The sequence below is a fragment of the Syngnathus acus genome, chromosome 10 (assembly GCF_901709675.1).
Source record: "Syngnathus acus chromosome 10, fSynAcu1.2, whole genome shotgun sequence".
NCBI lineage: Eukaryota > Metazoa > Chordata > Actinopteri > Syngnathiformes > Syngnathidae > Syngnathus > Syngnathus acus.
This window is the reverse complement of record NC_051095.1, coordinates 3993043-4008752: the sequence shown is the minus strand read 5'-3', so window position 1 is coordinate 4008752 and position 15710 is coordinate 3993043. Positions and strand designations below refer to the sequence as shown.

Sequence of the window (15710 nt, the reverse complement as noted above, 5' to 3'; positions counted from 1 at the left end):
ATCTCTCGCTCTCTCTCTCTCTCACCACGCTAAGATGAATGTCTCGCAGAGAGGACCGCTCATTTAGTAGCCCTCCATTTATTTGGCGCGCACGCGCACACCCACGCTGTGGTACACGAGCGGCGTGCCAGAAAATCTCAGCACATCAGCAGTTTGCGCGACGCCCAGAGCAGCAGCCAAGCAGGTCGCCGCGCGAGTGTAAATTAGCAACAGAAAGAGAAACGTTTCCAGTTGAGAATTTAGAGCCGACGTGAGTGTGTGCAAGTGCGAGTGTGTGTGTGTTGCAGGCAATCAAGTCCTGTCTTGTGCAGTACACAGCACAGTTTCGGGCTAAGTGCACAATTCTGTGTTGACATTAAACTGAACACCTCCAAAAAAGTTCCACTTGGCCCAATGTCATGGAAGAAAATAATAGGGAAAAAAATAACCATAAATATTGTTGACTATATGCCTAATGTAAATATATTTCTGAAATGTATTTATTTACATAAAATACATATTTTATCGACGATCAATTAATTCAGGTCAAGACGCTCGTCCCGGTCAATGACATGTTTCCCCAGTCGAGCCCGTAAAGCTAGCATAAATGAGTAAGATTTTATTTTGAAAATATAAAACATTTGGCGATTCTCTCCTAATTACATCCGTCGGTGCATCTGTGTCACTTGACCTTCGTCCCCCGTCACGTGACATGTCACCTCGGTCGAGCCCGCGAAGCTAGCAAAAATTAGCAAGAAACAGAGATGTTTGGAAAGCTTCTTCGGAAAGGGAAAAAAGCCCAATGAAGAGACGGAAGAAGAAGAGGCTACGACTTCTAAGTAAAGAAAAGCTGCGTTTAAAAGAAAAATTCTGGAGTCCTACTTAAAATATGGATTTATCTCCACAGGTGACGAGCCAAGCCCACTCTGCATAATAGGTGGCGACAGGCTAGCTAACGAGGCAATAAAGCGTTCAAAACTGCTTCGACACATGGAGACCAAGCATCCTGCATTAAAAGACAAACCTTTGGATTTTTTTTTTTGAAAGAAAAAAAAAACGTGAACAACAAGGACGGAAGCAATTACTGAAGGCCACCGCAACCACATCAACAAATGGGAGTACACTAAGAGCATCGTTCTTATTGGCTAACCGTATTGTTAAGGCGAAGAAACCTTTTATTATTGGTGAAGATTTCTGAGAAACAAGCTTCCACTAATTCAACGTAAAGGTGAGTTTTATTTTTATGTGCTTTATATATATTTGTTTGTTATATTTGTTATAAAGGCCGGTACGCAAAAATATTTCTGACACGTAACTGGTCCGTGGCTGTGGACGTGTCTGTGCGTGTTGCGGTCATATTGACGTTCCCATCATGAGTGTTGGGAAAGATTTGTGTGTGTGTGTGTGTGTGTGTGTGCGCGCGTGTGTGTGTGTTTGTGTATTTAATTCACTTTTTATTCACTTTACTTTTGTGGCCTGTAGACAAAAATCAGTGACGCACATTTGCGCTGCTTGTTCTGTGAACTGGTTGTTGAAGTTGTTTTGTCAAGAAAATGAGTTCAGTAGCAGACCTTATGACCTGGTACTGGATGCTGTTGGTTTGATGGTGAATGTTTGTGTGGGCTGTCAGCTGATACGGGCCAAAATGAAATCCATCAGAGACAAAGCAAGTGATCAGTGACTCACTCTCGGTATGAGCCATGCCCCGACCTCAGCCAGCTGCGGCGATTTTGGCTACGTCCTGAAATCTAATCCATCCATACGAGCCCAGACAGATTCATGCGGAGGACAGAAAACTTTTTCTTCTCTCGTAACGGAGCGCGTCGAGCCGCCGTGCGTTTGGTGTCTGCTGGTCATTTTCTCCTCCCTCTGACGCTAGCTTGCAATTAGATAGCTCGTGAAAACAACGCCAGACGCGCCAGAGGGAATCCTCGGCCAGCGCCACTGTAGGCTTTGGATCCGGTCTTTCGCTTTATTGAGTCGAAGCGAGCTCTGTGGAAACAAAACGATTCTGTACGACCGTTGAACTGGCAAATGAAACCTTCAAGGAGAAAAAAAAAAAATCAGTGATGGAGGATCTATTTTGGAGCAGAGGCCTTCAAGTTTGCATGCACGTTCACAAAGTGCTTTGACGCCCAAATCCGCTGCCCACTTTGAGTGTCCATGTAAGTATGCACCCAAAGCGCCGACAAATGTCGGACAGAAAGAAGCCATTGTTCCGCCGATGCCGCCGGTGAGCGAGTGCGATGACATCACAGCATCGCGTAAACACGTCCGAATGCCAGAAGCGGCCCGCTGGTCAATACGAGCTTGTTCTTGATTGATTTTTTTTGCCGCTGTGAGGTCACGGCGAGACGATAAGCAAAGCCATCGGAGACGAGGAGCTCCGCTTTCGCTTTCCCGGAAGCGTCGGCACTCTGGTTGCTACGGCAACAGCGATCACTGATCATTTCCTGCTAGCCGGTGTCGGATGTCACGTGTGAGGACGTGCGGTTTCGTCATCTTGAAGCACTTAGCGCACATCTTTGAAGTGTGTGTAGGTGTGTGTGTGTTTCCCTTCTTCAAAATGGAAGAAAGCTGGGGAAAAAACTTCCGCAGCCGACCTGACCTTGGACCTCACGTTTGCCGCTTGCCAGCGTATGCGAGTCAGCGAGAGAACGAGAGCGATGTTGCGCTAGTGACCCGTTTGATTCACCTTGACCTTTGCCCAGCAAGAGTCTTAAAACTTCAGGAATCCTCTTGCATCATTCCCGTCACACCGGGGGTCGCCACTAAAACGAGTTCATTTCAAACACGCTCGGTCTTAAATGTAGAACATCATTTTTGGAATATTCTGAATTGAATTAATTTCACAGACTTTTTTTTTTTTTTAACTACATAGTTTATTGCAGGAGTACATTTAAACCATCACGGTTACAAAAACAACCGAGAAAGAAGACATTCGTAATGCAGCTAAGCAACACAATATTTCCTATGAAAAGAAATCCAAAATATGTACAGGACGTTCAGGAAAGAAGAAACGTAGTCGCCTGGCCCTTAAAAAATAGTCTTACCCCCAAGTGCTTTGCGTTTTTTCCATAATTAATAGCAAAAGCAGCGATAATAAGTCTTGAATAACAAAACATCATGACAGGAATCAATTAACACTATAAACAATGTGTACACAATGTAAATGAAATACATAACATTCTATAGAAATCCAGTATTTTCCTTTTTTTTTCATTTCGGCTCAAAACTAAAATCACTCTGTGGTAGAATAAAAAGTAGAACAACAATAATAACATTATAATGTTAGGTTATTAGTCGATAGCTGATTTTTTTTTCCCGCGGTTTGCGAGCTTGCTTGAGTATGACACGATTTCAAACAGTAGCATGTGAACGCTGTTTTTTTTTGTGTTGATTTATACAAAATGCAGACCTTCAAATTAGATACTGACGCGTGTGTACTGTACGTACTTGACCGTTGATTAGTTTCATTGATTGCGCTAGCAAGCTAGTTAGCTAGCTCGCGCTCACTAACGTGTATCTCGTGAGACAAAGTGAGTTTGACAAAAACAAACACGTTTGGACATCTCAACGTCTCCGTGAGACGACGTCCACAAAGAAGCAGCAAAGAGAATACTCGTCATGTGTTTTCCTGAACAAGTCAGTGGTGTGTTAAGACAGGACGGCGAGCCACGCTATTGGTCGTTCCCCGTGCCCCGCCCCTCAAACCTCATTGGTCCGCGCCGCTCGGGCTTTTGGTTGGTTTGAGGGACGCCGGGATGGAATGATTTTCTTTTATTTTTATCGACGTGCTTGCGAGGAGCATCAAAGCGGGAGCGACATTCAAGAACGAACACGACGACAAGACAAGGACGAGCAGCGTTTACATGTCAAGTGGGCCATTTTTGTGTTCATCACTCGCCGGTGTTTGCGATGCTAGCTGTGAGCGATGTACATCGGAAGCAGCGGGTGCTCGTTTGCTTCCGACGCGCTCCCTCTTCGGCGACTTTCCAATGAAATAATGTCGGAAATGAGCAGGCGGGGAGATTTAGCCAATGGGGAGGCTGGGAGGCAGCGAACTTTCCAAAGGCATTTCCGAAGCCAGACCGAGGTGATTTTCAGTCATTGGGAATGCAGTTGAACTCGACACTTTAGCTCACATTTTACTTTTGATTTTTTTTTTTGCGTCCGGACGACTGGATCTTTGTCACCCCTGTTTACCCTGCTCCGATGATTGACCAATTTGGATGAAGCAAATTCCCCAAAGCCTTTGCTTCCTGTTCTCCGATACCCTGTTTGATCCACCTTGCCTAACACCTCATTTCCCCGGCACCCCTCGATGCATTCCCAAGATATTCCATCACTTTTTTGTTAAGTTGAGAGCAGAATCCTTATGGCAGCTTATTCCTCTTCCGTCGGAACAGGAGATGAAAAAAAAATGTTCCTATTAGTCCGAAAATGTGGCGTCCTTCTTTTCCCTCCTTCAATCGCCCCCATCGACGCCTTCACACGGTGGCTCCGAGCAGCTCCTCCGACTTGGCCATGATCTCGTTCTGGTTGGAGTCCAGGCCGTAGAACTTGACCTTCAGCCCGTCCACCGGGTGGACCACGGGCACGGTGATCACGCGGGGGAAGTGTCGCGTGGCCAGCTCAAAGCGGCTGGTGCTGGCCAGCTCGATGGCCAGGAGGCGGAGGAAGAGCGTGGCCAGCTGCTTGCCCAGGCAGGAACGCACGCCGCCGCCGAAGGGCAGGTAGTGGAAGCGCCCCTCTTTGTCTTCGCCGCGCTCCTGGCTGAAGCGGTCGGGGTCGAAGGCGTCCACGTCCTTGAAGACAGACGACGTGTCATGGGTGTCTCGGATGCTGTACATCACGCTCCAGCCTTTTGGAATCTGCACCCCCTGCAAGCCGCAAGACCAAAAAAAAAATCAAAAGGGCTGACTTGCATCTCAGGGCCGAATCACTGGTGACACGTTCCACACTCACGTCAAGTTCAAAGGTCTGCATGGCGGTCCGGTAAGCCCCTGAGACGGGCGTGAAGAGCCTCAAGACCTCCTTGATGACGCAGTCCAGATACTTGAGACTGACGATGGTGTCCAGACGCAACTCGCCTTCGGGGCACAGGCGGCCGTTATGGAGGAAGCCCCGCCCCCTCAGCTCCTCCCGTAGGCGCTCCAGGACCGGCGGGTGGCGCAGGAGCTGCATAATGAGGGAGGTGCTGGCGCTGGCCGTGGTGGCGAAGGCGGCGAAGATCAGCTCGATGGTGGACTCCTGTAACAATGCGCAAATATGAGCTCTTGACAAATTTTGTTGGCGGGAAGAAGCGGCCAGTGGAATAAATAACACGGAGGCTCTTGCGTGTGCGCGACAGGGCCTCCCCAGTTCACTTTCCGTCTGTGTGTGTTTATGTGCGTGAATGTGTGTGTACAGGAGGCCTCTTTCAGACCCCTCCAGGGGGAGTGTTGACTTATTTTTGGCCCTGGACTTAACCCAGAAACCACATGGAGAGAGAGCGAGTTGAGTTTCCACAGAATTCCTCGGAATGACTTGAATAGGTAAACAGAGGGTGTGCCCCGACGCTACTCTGTGCGTGTCTGTCTCATGTTCTCGCTCTAGCTCGGATGATTGATGAGTGACAAGTGCGCTCATGTGCGTCTCGTGAAAAACTTTGGGTCCAACCTTGAGCTCCTGCATGGTGAGCTCGGCGCCGTTCTCCTTGGCGCTGTCCATGAGGACGTCCAGAGCGTCGCTGTAGTCTTTGCCGTGCGTACACAGCGGCTTCTCCCTGATGGCTTTCTCGATGCTCTTCTGCAGCTTGTCGCGAGCTCGCAGACCCTGAACATGAGGAAATGCCAAAATCACTTTGAGTTGTGGTAGTTCTCACGGCACGAGATTGGGCCCACGTACCTTCCTATAGCCGCTGAAGGGCATGTCGATGGGTAGGCTGAAGAGATTGTTGACAAAGTCCTGGAAGGCGGAGAACAAGTGCTTCATCTCCTCCTCGGAGACCCGAAATCCCAGAAGCACCCTCACGGCCATGGTGAAGGACAACCTCTGGCTCTCCCTGAGGGAAGACGCAAGAAATTCCACTCAGGACACTCGCCGGCGCCGCTCGTGTCAGGGGCGGGGCGGGGCGGGTTTTACCTGTAGACATTGATGGGCTCGGGGTTGGAGCTCCACACTCGCAAGCTCTCTTGAATCACCTGCTGGATTTTGGGCAGGTACGACTCCAAGGCCTCATGGCTGAACACTTTGGCAAACACCTGCATGAATCAAAACGGATCAACGTTAACGAAGCGGTCGGTTGATGGCGGCCATTCCCCCCCCCCCCATGCGGCGTCACGGGCGCGTAATCTCCCTGGAGTCAGCACAACCGCAACGTTGTTTATGCGGCGAGATGATTTACACGTTTGTTATTTGACGCAGACAAAAATGCTGATGGGAAATTTATACCATCGGGGATTCATTTCTGTACATTGTCACAAATCTCCCGAGATGACTTCATGACACATGATGGATTAGACTCTTGGGGCGTGTTTGTGCTTGTGGGGGATAGTTCCTGCTTGATGGATGATTTTCTTTTCAATCAATAAAATCTATTCAGGAGATTGAAAATCGGAACGGCAAATTGGTGCTGTTGTTAAATCTTTTTTTTTTTTTTTTTTGTGTAACTCATTCACTGCCATTGACGGCTATAGACGTCAAACATCTACTGTGCTGGCAGTGAATGTCTTATTCCACAACAAAATGCTGTTTCGCACCTCCTAACTGGAGCTCGTAGGAGGGAGCACAAAACTCGAATTCTGGCCTCCTTGTACATTTGAGACTTCATTTTAAGATACTTTTATTTGTCTTTCAATCTTGCCTGCCCGGTACTTCAGGTCCGCAGACCAGACGCTACTGGCGTTAGCTAGTCAAACCTTTTCCGTTTTATTCTTTGTCTTTAGACGCAGCATGACATTTTGCATTCTTTTGGTGTTTTGTTGTTTACCATTTTTATGTCATTAATTTATTTTAACTCTTTAACTCTCATGCAGGTCTCCTACATATAATAACTAATTTTAACCGACGTGTAGCATTAGCCACATGCTAATGGTTTTACAGAATGTGAAATAACATTGTCTGCTATTGTATTTGACTTCTCCAGATGACGCCGCCACAACGTGATCATGTGACGACCGGCACCCCAGTGAGCACAATTGGCGCGACGGTCCAGACGAGATTGCCGCCGCAACTATACCAGGTTTGGAAAAAAAACACACAAATGTTTGTTTGAATTGTCTAAATTGGGCATCTGCGACATTTTGGGACGTTCTAAACTTGGCACGAGAGAGGGGTGTAGTTCGGGTGCAGGGCGGGGGGTGTTAATTGTTCAAGAGTCATTCTGCTACGCCACAAAAACGTGACTGTCTTTCTGTAGCCCGCGGCACACGCACACACACACAGCACGGCGTAGTGAGCGACACACAGACACAGTGGTCCTAATAACGTCCATATGTCTTAAATTATGTGCTTTAAGTGCTGTGAGCTGCTGGTTCCTCAAACATGTAAAGACTCCTTTATTCTTCTCGCCGGCCTTCTTTTCCCTCGCTCCTGCCTTCACCCAAACTTCCACGATCCCCTCTTTCTATATTGTAGTCTCTACCGACTCCCCTGCTTTTATATTCTACTTTACTAAATAACTCCAATCAATCAATCAATCAATCAATCAAACTTGATTTATATAGCGCAAAGTGCTTTACGTGAATTGAAATCAATCCTACTGGTCCACAAGGACACACGCACACAAAATGGTCCTCCCCAGCTTCCATTCTCTCTTCTGCAATGGCACAGCGGACTTGGCCACGCTCCGTTAGAACGCCCGCGTGTGTGAGCGCACTAGTTTGCGTCTCACGTGGCAGCCCCCTCTACTGGCTCCAGGCCTGCAGGTGCAGCAGCCTCTCTGAGCTGCTCCCAAATTCAAGCACGTCGCCAGCTTTTCCGTCTCGGGTCTGCCGTCTTTCGCCGAGCGGGTCGCTGCGCGTGCGTGTGTGTCGGTGCCCCCCCCCCCCCCCCCCCCCCCCCGCAGAATGCCCCTCTTTGTGCCTTCCTAATCAAGGGTCATTACACGAGGTTAGCGCAAGGGGAATCTCCGGGGAGTCGGGAGCCCAGATCAGAAACTTAAATTGAAAGCCTAACCCTAGTTTGAAACCCGAGTTTGAAACGTTAACCCCACTCGGAAAGCTGAGGTCACACATTGTGCCGGCCCGATCACAGCCCAAAATCGACCCGGCCGACCTCTCGCGGCCTCGCCGTCCTCCACCCCGCCCGCCCCCCTCCAGGACCCGGTGGGAGAACGCGAGAGGGCGATTTACAGGAAATGCACTGGATTGCGCGTGAGTGTGAGCAAGGTAGATATTTGCCCCAGGGACGAGGGGATAATGGCGCTAAGTGGCTGATTACCTGAAATGGTCCTGGTGAGGAAAAGATGGCGGAAAGAGAGATAATAGGCGGCGTCAGGGAGGAATTAAGTGGTGCACAGTCACGACCTGAGGAGTGACTCGCCCACAACACCCAAAATGACGGCCACATTGTTTTGTTTGCCGGTTAGAAATTGGCTGGAGGAGATGACCTAATTGAGTCCGGCTTCAAATATCATTTTATGACATTATTTTGAAGCAGAATAAACTTTTATAGATATATTTTAGCACTGATTCCAAATCTGACTTTTTTTTCTTCAGCTCATCAAGCTTTCATCATCGTCATAATATCAATTATTATTATAATTATCATTTTTATTATTATTATCAATATTATTGTAATATATAATTATATTATTATCATTTTATTATTACTATTGTGATATATATATTATTATTTTTATTATTATTACATGATATAGTAATCTTAAGTAATATTTATGAATTATGGGATAGGTTCACAACAGGTGGATTTTTTCTGAAAGGCCATAGTTATAAATTATCATCATAAGGTATTACTCATGGTAAAAATTTGTGTTGCGCAAACTTTTATAGGTCAAATTTTAAAAAAAAAAAAAAAAAAAAAAAAAGGTCGGTACTGCGTACTGACCTTCCTCCTCTTGCGGTGGATGTCGCCAATGCTGTTGGCGAGCGAGTTGGGTCCGAGCAGGGCAGCGGTGCTCTGCGGCCAGTCCACCGTCACCAGCGTGTGCTCGCCCATCAGCACCTTGCGCACGTTCTCGGCGCCCGTCACACGGATCAGCGGGCGGCCCAGCAGGTGCGTCTTGAACACGTTGCCGTACTTTTGTCTCCGCGAGGCGTGGAAACTCGAACCCTGCGTGGGAGGGAAGCGAGAAACATCCGGGTCAAGCGGGTCACGCCGTCGCCATCTCTCGGCCGGTGCGAGACGTTTTGGACTCTTGCCCTGTAAATGGGCTGTGTGTGTGTGCGCCTGAAGCAGTTTACCGTGTTACACACAAGTACGTTATTCACACAAACACGTGTGGTGACACGCATGCTCGCAGTGAATTCATAAAATTCACAAAAACGTGCCAAGTAAACAAACATGGCGAGGCCGCAGTGTGACAACACTAACTGGTTTGACCCCGGAGGCCTCTCGGGGGAAGAGATATGTGCGAGAGTCACACACTCACACACATGCCGACAACGACTGTGAGGTATGGCGAACATTTGTTTCTCTGTTTCTGCATCTCTTGCTGCAGCTCTCTAACATTTGCGTAAGTCACACTCCAGACCAGCAGGGGGCAGTCACTTGCTAGGGCAGGCTCATTCGTTTGTGTGTGCCTTACCCACCAGGGGGCAGTATAATTCATGCAGACCGCTTACATGTAATAGTTAGAAACAGAAGAAGACTATGTTTGCGTGTGTTGCTACCATTTGTGCTCAATCGTAAGTTACTTTGACGTTTGTAATTGCTGTGACATCAATGATAGTTTTGTTAGCCTGTCAATGGGATTTACCACTATGTGTTAGCATCAAGTTAGAGAAAAGGGAAAGTGTTTTGGTCAACTACGCAATGTGTCATTGTGTTCAGTTTTAAAGCAAAACTGTGTGGCAATATTAAGCGGTAGCTTCCTTTTTGGAGAGGTGCATACATTTCTCAAGACGAAGGACAGGATCGCTAATGGCAACGGTCGGCGTTGCAGACAGATGCTCAACGTAAGATACACTAAGTGCTCAACTAAAGCTACCCAGAATTGTCATGAATTGCTACTGTTCCTGAGTCAAACACTTGAAATAAAATCCCTAATAAAATGGCTAGCAGGAAAGTTGTTCTCTGTATTTTTACAGGCCCACTGGCGCACTCAGCTTTGACAACAGCTGCCATTTAATTAATAATAGCTTAATTCAGAAATTGCATTTTGGAAATAGTTACCAAACGGTTCAGGAAAGGGACAAATACTTTTCCACAGGCCATTTGAAGCATTTCGGGCGGGAGGCATTGGGGGCTTGCTCCCTAACCCCTGCGGCTAACCAGGCCTCACTGTATGGTTCTTTTCTCTGTGAGCAACACGCCCACCTTCTTGTCGCCTGCGACGTCGGCTCGCACCAATTGAGCCCAGATGCCGCTAATTAGCATTTCGTAATTGCGCTAACCCGCCTCAGATGTGCGCGCCCTCACGAGGTGTCGACGTTTTGTCTCCGCCGCCGTGACCCCCGCAACCCTAACGCGACCCCCCCCCCCCCCCCCGCCACTGCATTTCAAAATTTCCTTTGGCTGCGACGAGGAATCCTCAACACGTGATTTCATCTTCAATCTACTGATCTGAAGTGTTTTCACAGCTCCTGTATACTTCCTCTTTTTTACAACACACATGCACGCACACATTCACCAGGTTGCTGACTGGCCTCTGGAGCCCTCAGGGTGTGTGTGTACGTGTGTGTGTTTTGTGCACGCGTGTGTGTGTGTGTGAGGGTTGTTTTCCAAGCTACATTTTGCTGCCACATGGATGTAGAGTGGTTTAGTATGTCTGCTTGGCATGCCGGCCTACACGCACGTACGCACCCACGCACACACACACACACATGCACACGCACACGCACAGTGGAAGGGGAGTTCCTTCAGCAGCCAGACAAGGCTCCCTTTCACACTCCCAAGATACACCATCAGATTGATGCGTGTGCGCGTGTAGGCGCAATACGTTACGACACTATATGATTTTCCATTTTGTTTTCCTCCATTTTTAGTTTTTCCACACGCCATACAAAATGTTTTCATGTCTTGTCGCTGGCAAACACGACACTGTGTGTGTACGTGTGTGTGTGTGGGCGGAGGTGTGTTGTGGATGACATTTAGCTAAAAAGGTGAGAAGTTGACTCCCCCCCTCGCTGTCCCAAATCTGGCAATATGCACAAAGACACAATCACACACACACACACGCACAGCAAGCATGGAAAAGTTGCGATGCAATGACGCCACTCTTTTCTCGCAAGAGAACATAACCACATACAGGATTTGTGACACACGCACACAAACACAGAAAGCCAAATCGCAAAACGGGCACCTCCACATATTCAAATCGGTAAAATAATAAGCGACTTTTGCCGCTTTTCGGACGAAAGTGAACATCCCAGAAAAGGCGCCCGCGTTTCTCCGCCGTGCGCACACGCCCAGGGTCCGAGCGGCGCTAAAAATACCCGCGTGTTCTGTTGGCCTTGGCCCGCCGACGAACCTGCGCCGGGGCCTTATAAATGTCCCCTTTGTAGCGCCGTGGAAATGTCCAACAAATGACTCTTTTATTAGGCCATGACAAAAAAACACAGCTAATTATGTTGACTTAGATCTGCGTGCGTGTGTGTGTACGTGTGTGTGTGACATATCACGGTGATGCTTAGCAGGGAGACAGCGGGGGTTCGTGTTATGGCAAGAAAGGGGGGCGCGTGAATGGAGCAAGGAAAAAACATGCACACATCTTCCAGTCAAAGGTAACGTCAAAGACAGAGTTTATTGTCGTAGTTTTCGTTGAGGATAAAAAAAAAAAGATGCCGTTGAGTTTTGTGATGTTGTCGGACTCCTTAAAAGTGTTATGAGGCCACTACATAAGTGCTGTTAGTTAGCGCGCCTATGACGTTTCCCATTCCGTGTTAGCATTAAGCTAGCTGACTTATACGCTCGTTCCATTCAACGCAGGCCATTCTCTTTGTTTTCTGTCAACTTCAGCCGAACGAGTTTTTTTATTCCCGCAATGGCCGAGCAGGCGATCGCCGTCCGGAGTTTCGAACCCGCCACTCGGCCTGATTGACGTTCGAAGCCAGAGTGGGTGAAACGAAGGTTAGAAATGAGGGGGGAAAAGGAGGAGGAGGAGGAGGAGGAGCAGCGTGAGGACAAGAGGCGGCCAAAGGCTGCGAGGGAATTCCTTCCCTCTTTTCAGCTGTCAATCATTCAGACGCTGCCAGAGATGCCAGGGAACCTGCGTGTGCGCGCGCATGTGTGTGAACGCCGCGATAGGGCCTCGACTCGACAATGACCCGCGTCGCCTTGCGGTCACGCCGTCGCATCAGAAAGAGCAGAGGAAGGAAGGAAGGAAGGCGAGGAGGCGGGAAAAGAAAAGGAGGAAGGCGGAACGAGGGAGAGCGAGAGTGCGGCGGCGGAGGAGGGGGGCGGATTAGCGAAGAAGGGCTTCAGATAGTTCAGCCAGAACACGAGTAGAATGCGGCGAGGGCGATCGAGGGGAGAGAGAGAGAGACCGAGAGCGTTGGCCCCTGACCTGAGGACATTTTAGAAAAGGAGATTATGCTTGTTGAAAACGCTCTAAGCGCTCACCCCGGGACCCCCGCTAATACCCCTGACACACACGCACACACACACACATTCGGCAGCACCGAGGCATGCTCCTCCGCCGTATAGACTAGTCTGCCCAAATGTAGAAAAGACCTTCCATGTTTGAAGGTAATTGCTGAAAACATGCAAAGACTGAGAACTATGTCGGGCTTAATTGTGCTCACATAGCGTTTTTCACCATTTCGGTTTTGCTGATTTGTTTTTGCTTCAGATGGGCCCTTGGGTATTTTAGAGCGCCTCGTTAAATATTTTTAGTCTGATTTGACATTCAGCATGTGGACAAGGACTTGACGCGGCCACTTTAGAGCGCCTTGTTGTTTGCCGTGAGTGCACACATGACGGGTGAGGTTCGAAAAAAAAAAGTTTAAAATGTGACTCATTTTGCCAATTTTTTTCATTTTATATTTGACGCACTGTTATTTGTGGCGTGTCAAATTTTCAAGAAATGTATTTTCACTTCACACAGACTTTGAGTACAAAAATGTTGAGTTTTTACAATCAAGATCTCAACCTTGACAGATTTGACCGCTTTCATTTCAATGTCACGTTGTCGTCTGGTGGAGGTCAAAGGTGCTAACAAATCTATTTGGACAAAGTAAGAACTTGAAAGGACTGATATTTGTTTTCAAATGTAGGGCAATCAAAATTGTTAAAGAAAAATAAAAAAATTGGATTTCCCACCACTGCCAAAGACACACGTCAGGTCCCAAAACTGAATCTGAGCTGCTGAAAAAAAAAAACAGTCTGCTGTGTGTGCGTAACCACAAGTATGCCACGAAGGGCAGTAATGGAACCTTCGACGGCAAAGACACCGATCACACAAACGCACGATGGTGGCAGCGAGCGAGTTCTGGTCCGTTTCAAACATCTCCCGTTGCCCGCGTCCATGTGCTTTGAATCTGTGTAATAGCCAGGAAAAGTCGCCAATTTCTTTTTTTTTTTTTTGCCCCTCGCCAATTTTTTGACACGCGTGGAAATACAAATTTAAAAGCAGCGCCATTTGAGACTTTTATTTTTTTTTTACATGAGCGTCAAATTGTGTAATCATCGTCGGTATTTTAAATAGTGGTGAGTAAATGTTGCTGTGTTTTTTCAGTTTTGGGCGCTCTTGCGGGCACTTAATTTGCCTTTGTGGGCCATATAGAATAATGTGGTGAGCCAGATCTGAACCTCAAGCCTTGAGTTTGACACACCATTCACATTGTGAGTACATGGGACAAAAAAACAACAACAAAGTGACCTCCACCAAGGTTCACCGGGAAAATTCATGATAGGATCACAAATTGTGCACTTTTTTTTTTTTTTTGAGGGGGGGTAGGCTTATAATAGCCTAATAGGTCAAGACTTATAATACGGATTTGATTATTTTATTTTGGCAGAAAATCTGGAATAAAGTTGCACATTTTCTAAAATTGGTTTTAAAAAAAATCGCTTCTCACAATAGTTGTGTTGTCATCTCATTTCAATGGCTACTGAATTTAATTTGTAATTAAAAAGATTTGTCAGATCAATTGTTTTCATTTTATAAGGCACAACAAAGCAAATGTTTCATTCACAAATATTTTTTTTTCCTTTTGATTTTGGTATAAAAATCTGTTTCACAATTTATGGTTCCCTGACTATGATCGTTCAACCTCTGTTTACATCAATCAAGTATTTGGTTGTTACTATGCCATTGAACTTTAAATTTAACTTGTATATTAGGCAAACGTTTGTGAACACAATTTTTTTTTTCAATTGAAAGCAGTTGAAATTTATTGAAAAGCTCGTTTGATGCGAGGGTTACTGCCGAAAAAAATAAGGTTACCCAAAACTAAAAAATAATCTTCATTTTAGACATTTTAGGCAGCGTCCCCACAGACCAAACCCCCACGGATCTCGTTTGGGATGGACAGAAACACCACGCAAGATGATGAGATAATTGCACAAGCCTTAAGCACAATTTAAATTTGGGAACTCCACTCCCACCATATTTACGTTTAACGTGTTTAAAAATATAAATTGAATCCAAATATTCATGCGTTTTGGCCACCCCATAAAAGCAACCGGCGCTTCATTGATATTTTCAATTTGTGAGAGAGAAACAAGAATGAGCATCTCCAGCCTCCTCCGGCCTGCCAATCAAAGCACGCGCTCCAAGTCAGCGGTGCCAAGTGTTGCGCACGCAAATGAAACAAGCAGACGCAACGCGAGCCAGGCAGGCAGGGAAGGGAAGGGCAGGGCAGGACAGGCGCCGCTTACCTGCAGGAGCCAGTGGCACGTCTCGCCGATGAAAGGGAAGCCCATGGAGCCCTTGGGCATGGGCAGCTTGCACTTCTTGTCCCGCGTGGCGGTCCAGCGCAGCTGCCACAGCTGCTGTGACACGGCGAGCAGCAGCGCTACGCACAGCGCGCACGCCGCCAGCGCGGCCAGCGCAGACAGCAGGTCGAAGGTGTCGAAGAGCATGCTGGGGCCGGGGGTGGGAGGGGACGCGACGAGCTCCTAGCAGCCGGACCACCTCATGCCGCTCGCGTGAAGGTGAAGATGATGATGACGAGCGCAGGGAGGAGGAGGAGGCGCGGAGGATGCTTCGGCTGCTGCTTCTGTGGGCGCGCGCGTGTGGGCGCACTGTGCGTGTGTGCGTCAGTCAAATGAGTGTTTATATAGCGCGCAGGCAGCGGCCAAGGTCTCCCCCCTCCCCGCCCCTCTGCTCCACCTCCTTCGGCTCCTGGAGGACCCCCACCCCACCCACATCTCCTCTCAGGAGGAGGAGGAGTGCGCCCGGCGTGTCAACTGTTGAACTAGTCACCTGCGCGCCGGAAGTGCGCCAAACTCACGTCAACTTTCCAAAAGTTGCTTTTTTTGGCGTGCAGCTGCGTCAAGTGGTGATGTTTGAATTAGATCGAGCGGCTTTTGTTGGCCCGTTCACGTCGGAGAAGCGCGCGCCCTTGCTGGGACAACTTCTGCGCAGGAGCTGGTGCTACAGAAGTTAAATTGGCCTTAATCGA

The 15710-nt window shown here is 47.9% G+C and overlaps 1 protein-coding gene and 1 long non-coding RNA gene across 2 annotated transcripts in view; one reads left to right on the top strand and one right to left on the bottom strand.

The window, feature by feature from the left end:
• Positions 1-15710, top strand: part of LOC119128276 — a 32716-nt gene that overhangs the window by 16062 nt on the left and 944 nt on the right. Inside the window, exon 4 of the long non-coding RNA XR_005098960.1 lies at positions 7109-7204. This is a non-coding gene — a long non-coding RNA (uncharacterized LOC119128276). The remainder of the gene's footprint in view (positions 1-7108; positions 7205-15710) is intronic.
• LOC119128142 (cytochrome P450 26B1) lies at positions 3191-15351 on the bottom strand. Its single transcript, XM_037260334.1, has 7 exons — positions 14965-15351; positions 9031-9255; positions 6106-6224; positions 5869-6025; positions 5641-5796; positions 4948-5232; positions 3191-4862 (listed from the first exon to the last, which is right to left on the bottom strand). Exons 1-7 carry the CDS (start codon positions 15166-15168, stop codon positions 4470-4472), a joined length of 1539 nt encoding a protein of 512 aa, XP_037116229.1. The 5' UTR covers positions 15169-15351; the 3' UTR covers positions 3191-4469.

Bases quoted from the DNA above. Each gene is read 5' to 3' on its own strand.
- LOC119128142 (XM_037260334.1), bottom strand. From the start codon at position 15,168: ATGCTCTTCGACACCTTCGACCTGCTGTCTGCGCTGGCCGCGCTGGCG. The intron at 5,797-5,868 runs GTACGTGGGCCC...CCTCATGTTCAG, and splicing joins CCTTCAGCGGCTATAGGAAG to GGTCTGCGAGCTCGCGACAA. The intron at 5,233-5,640 runs GTTGGACCCAAA...GCATTGTTACAG, and splicing joins TCACCATGCAGGAGCTCAAG to GAGTCCACCATCGAGCTGAT.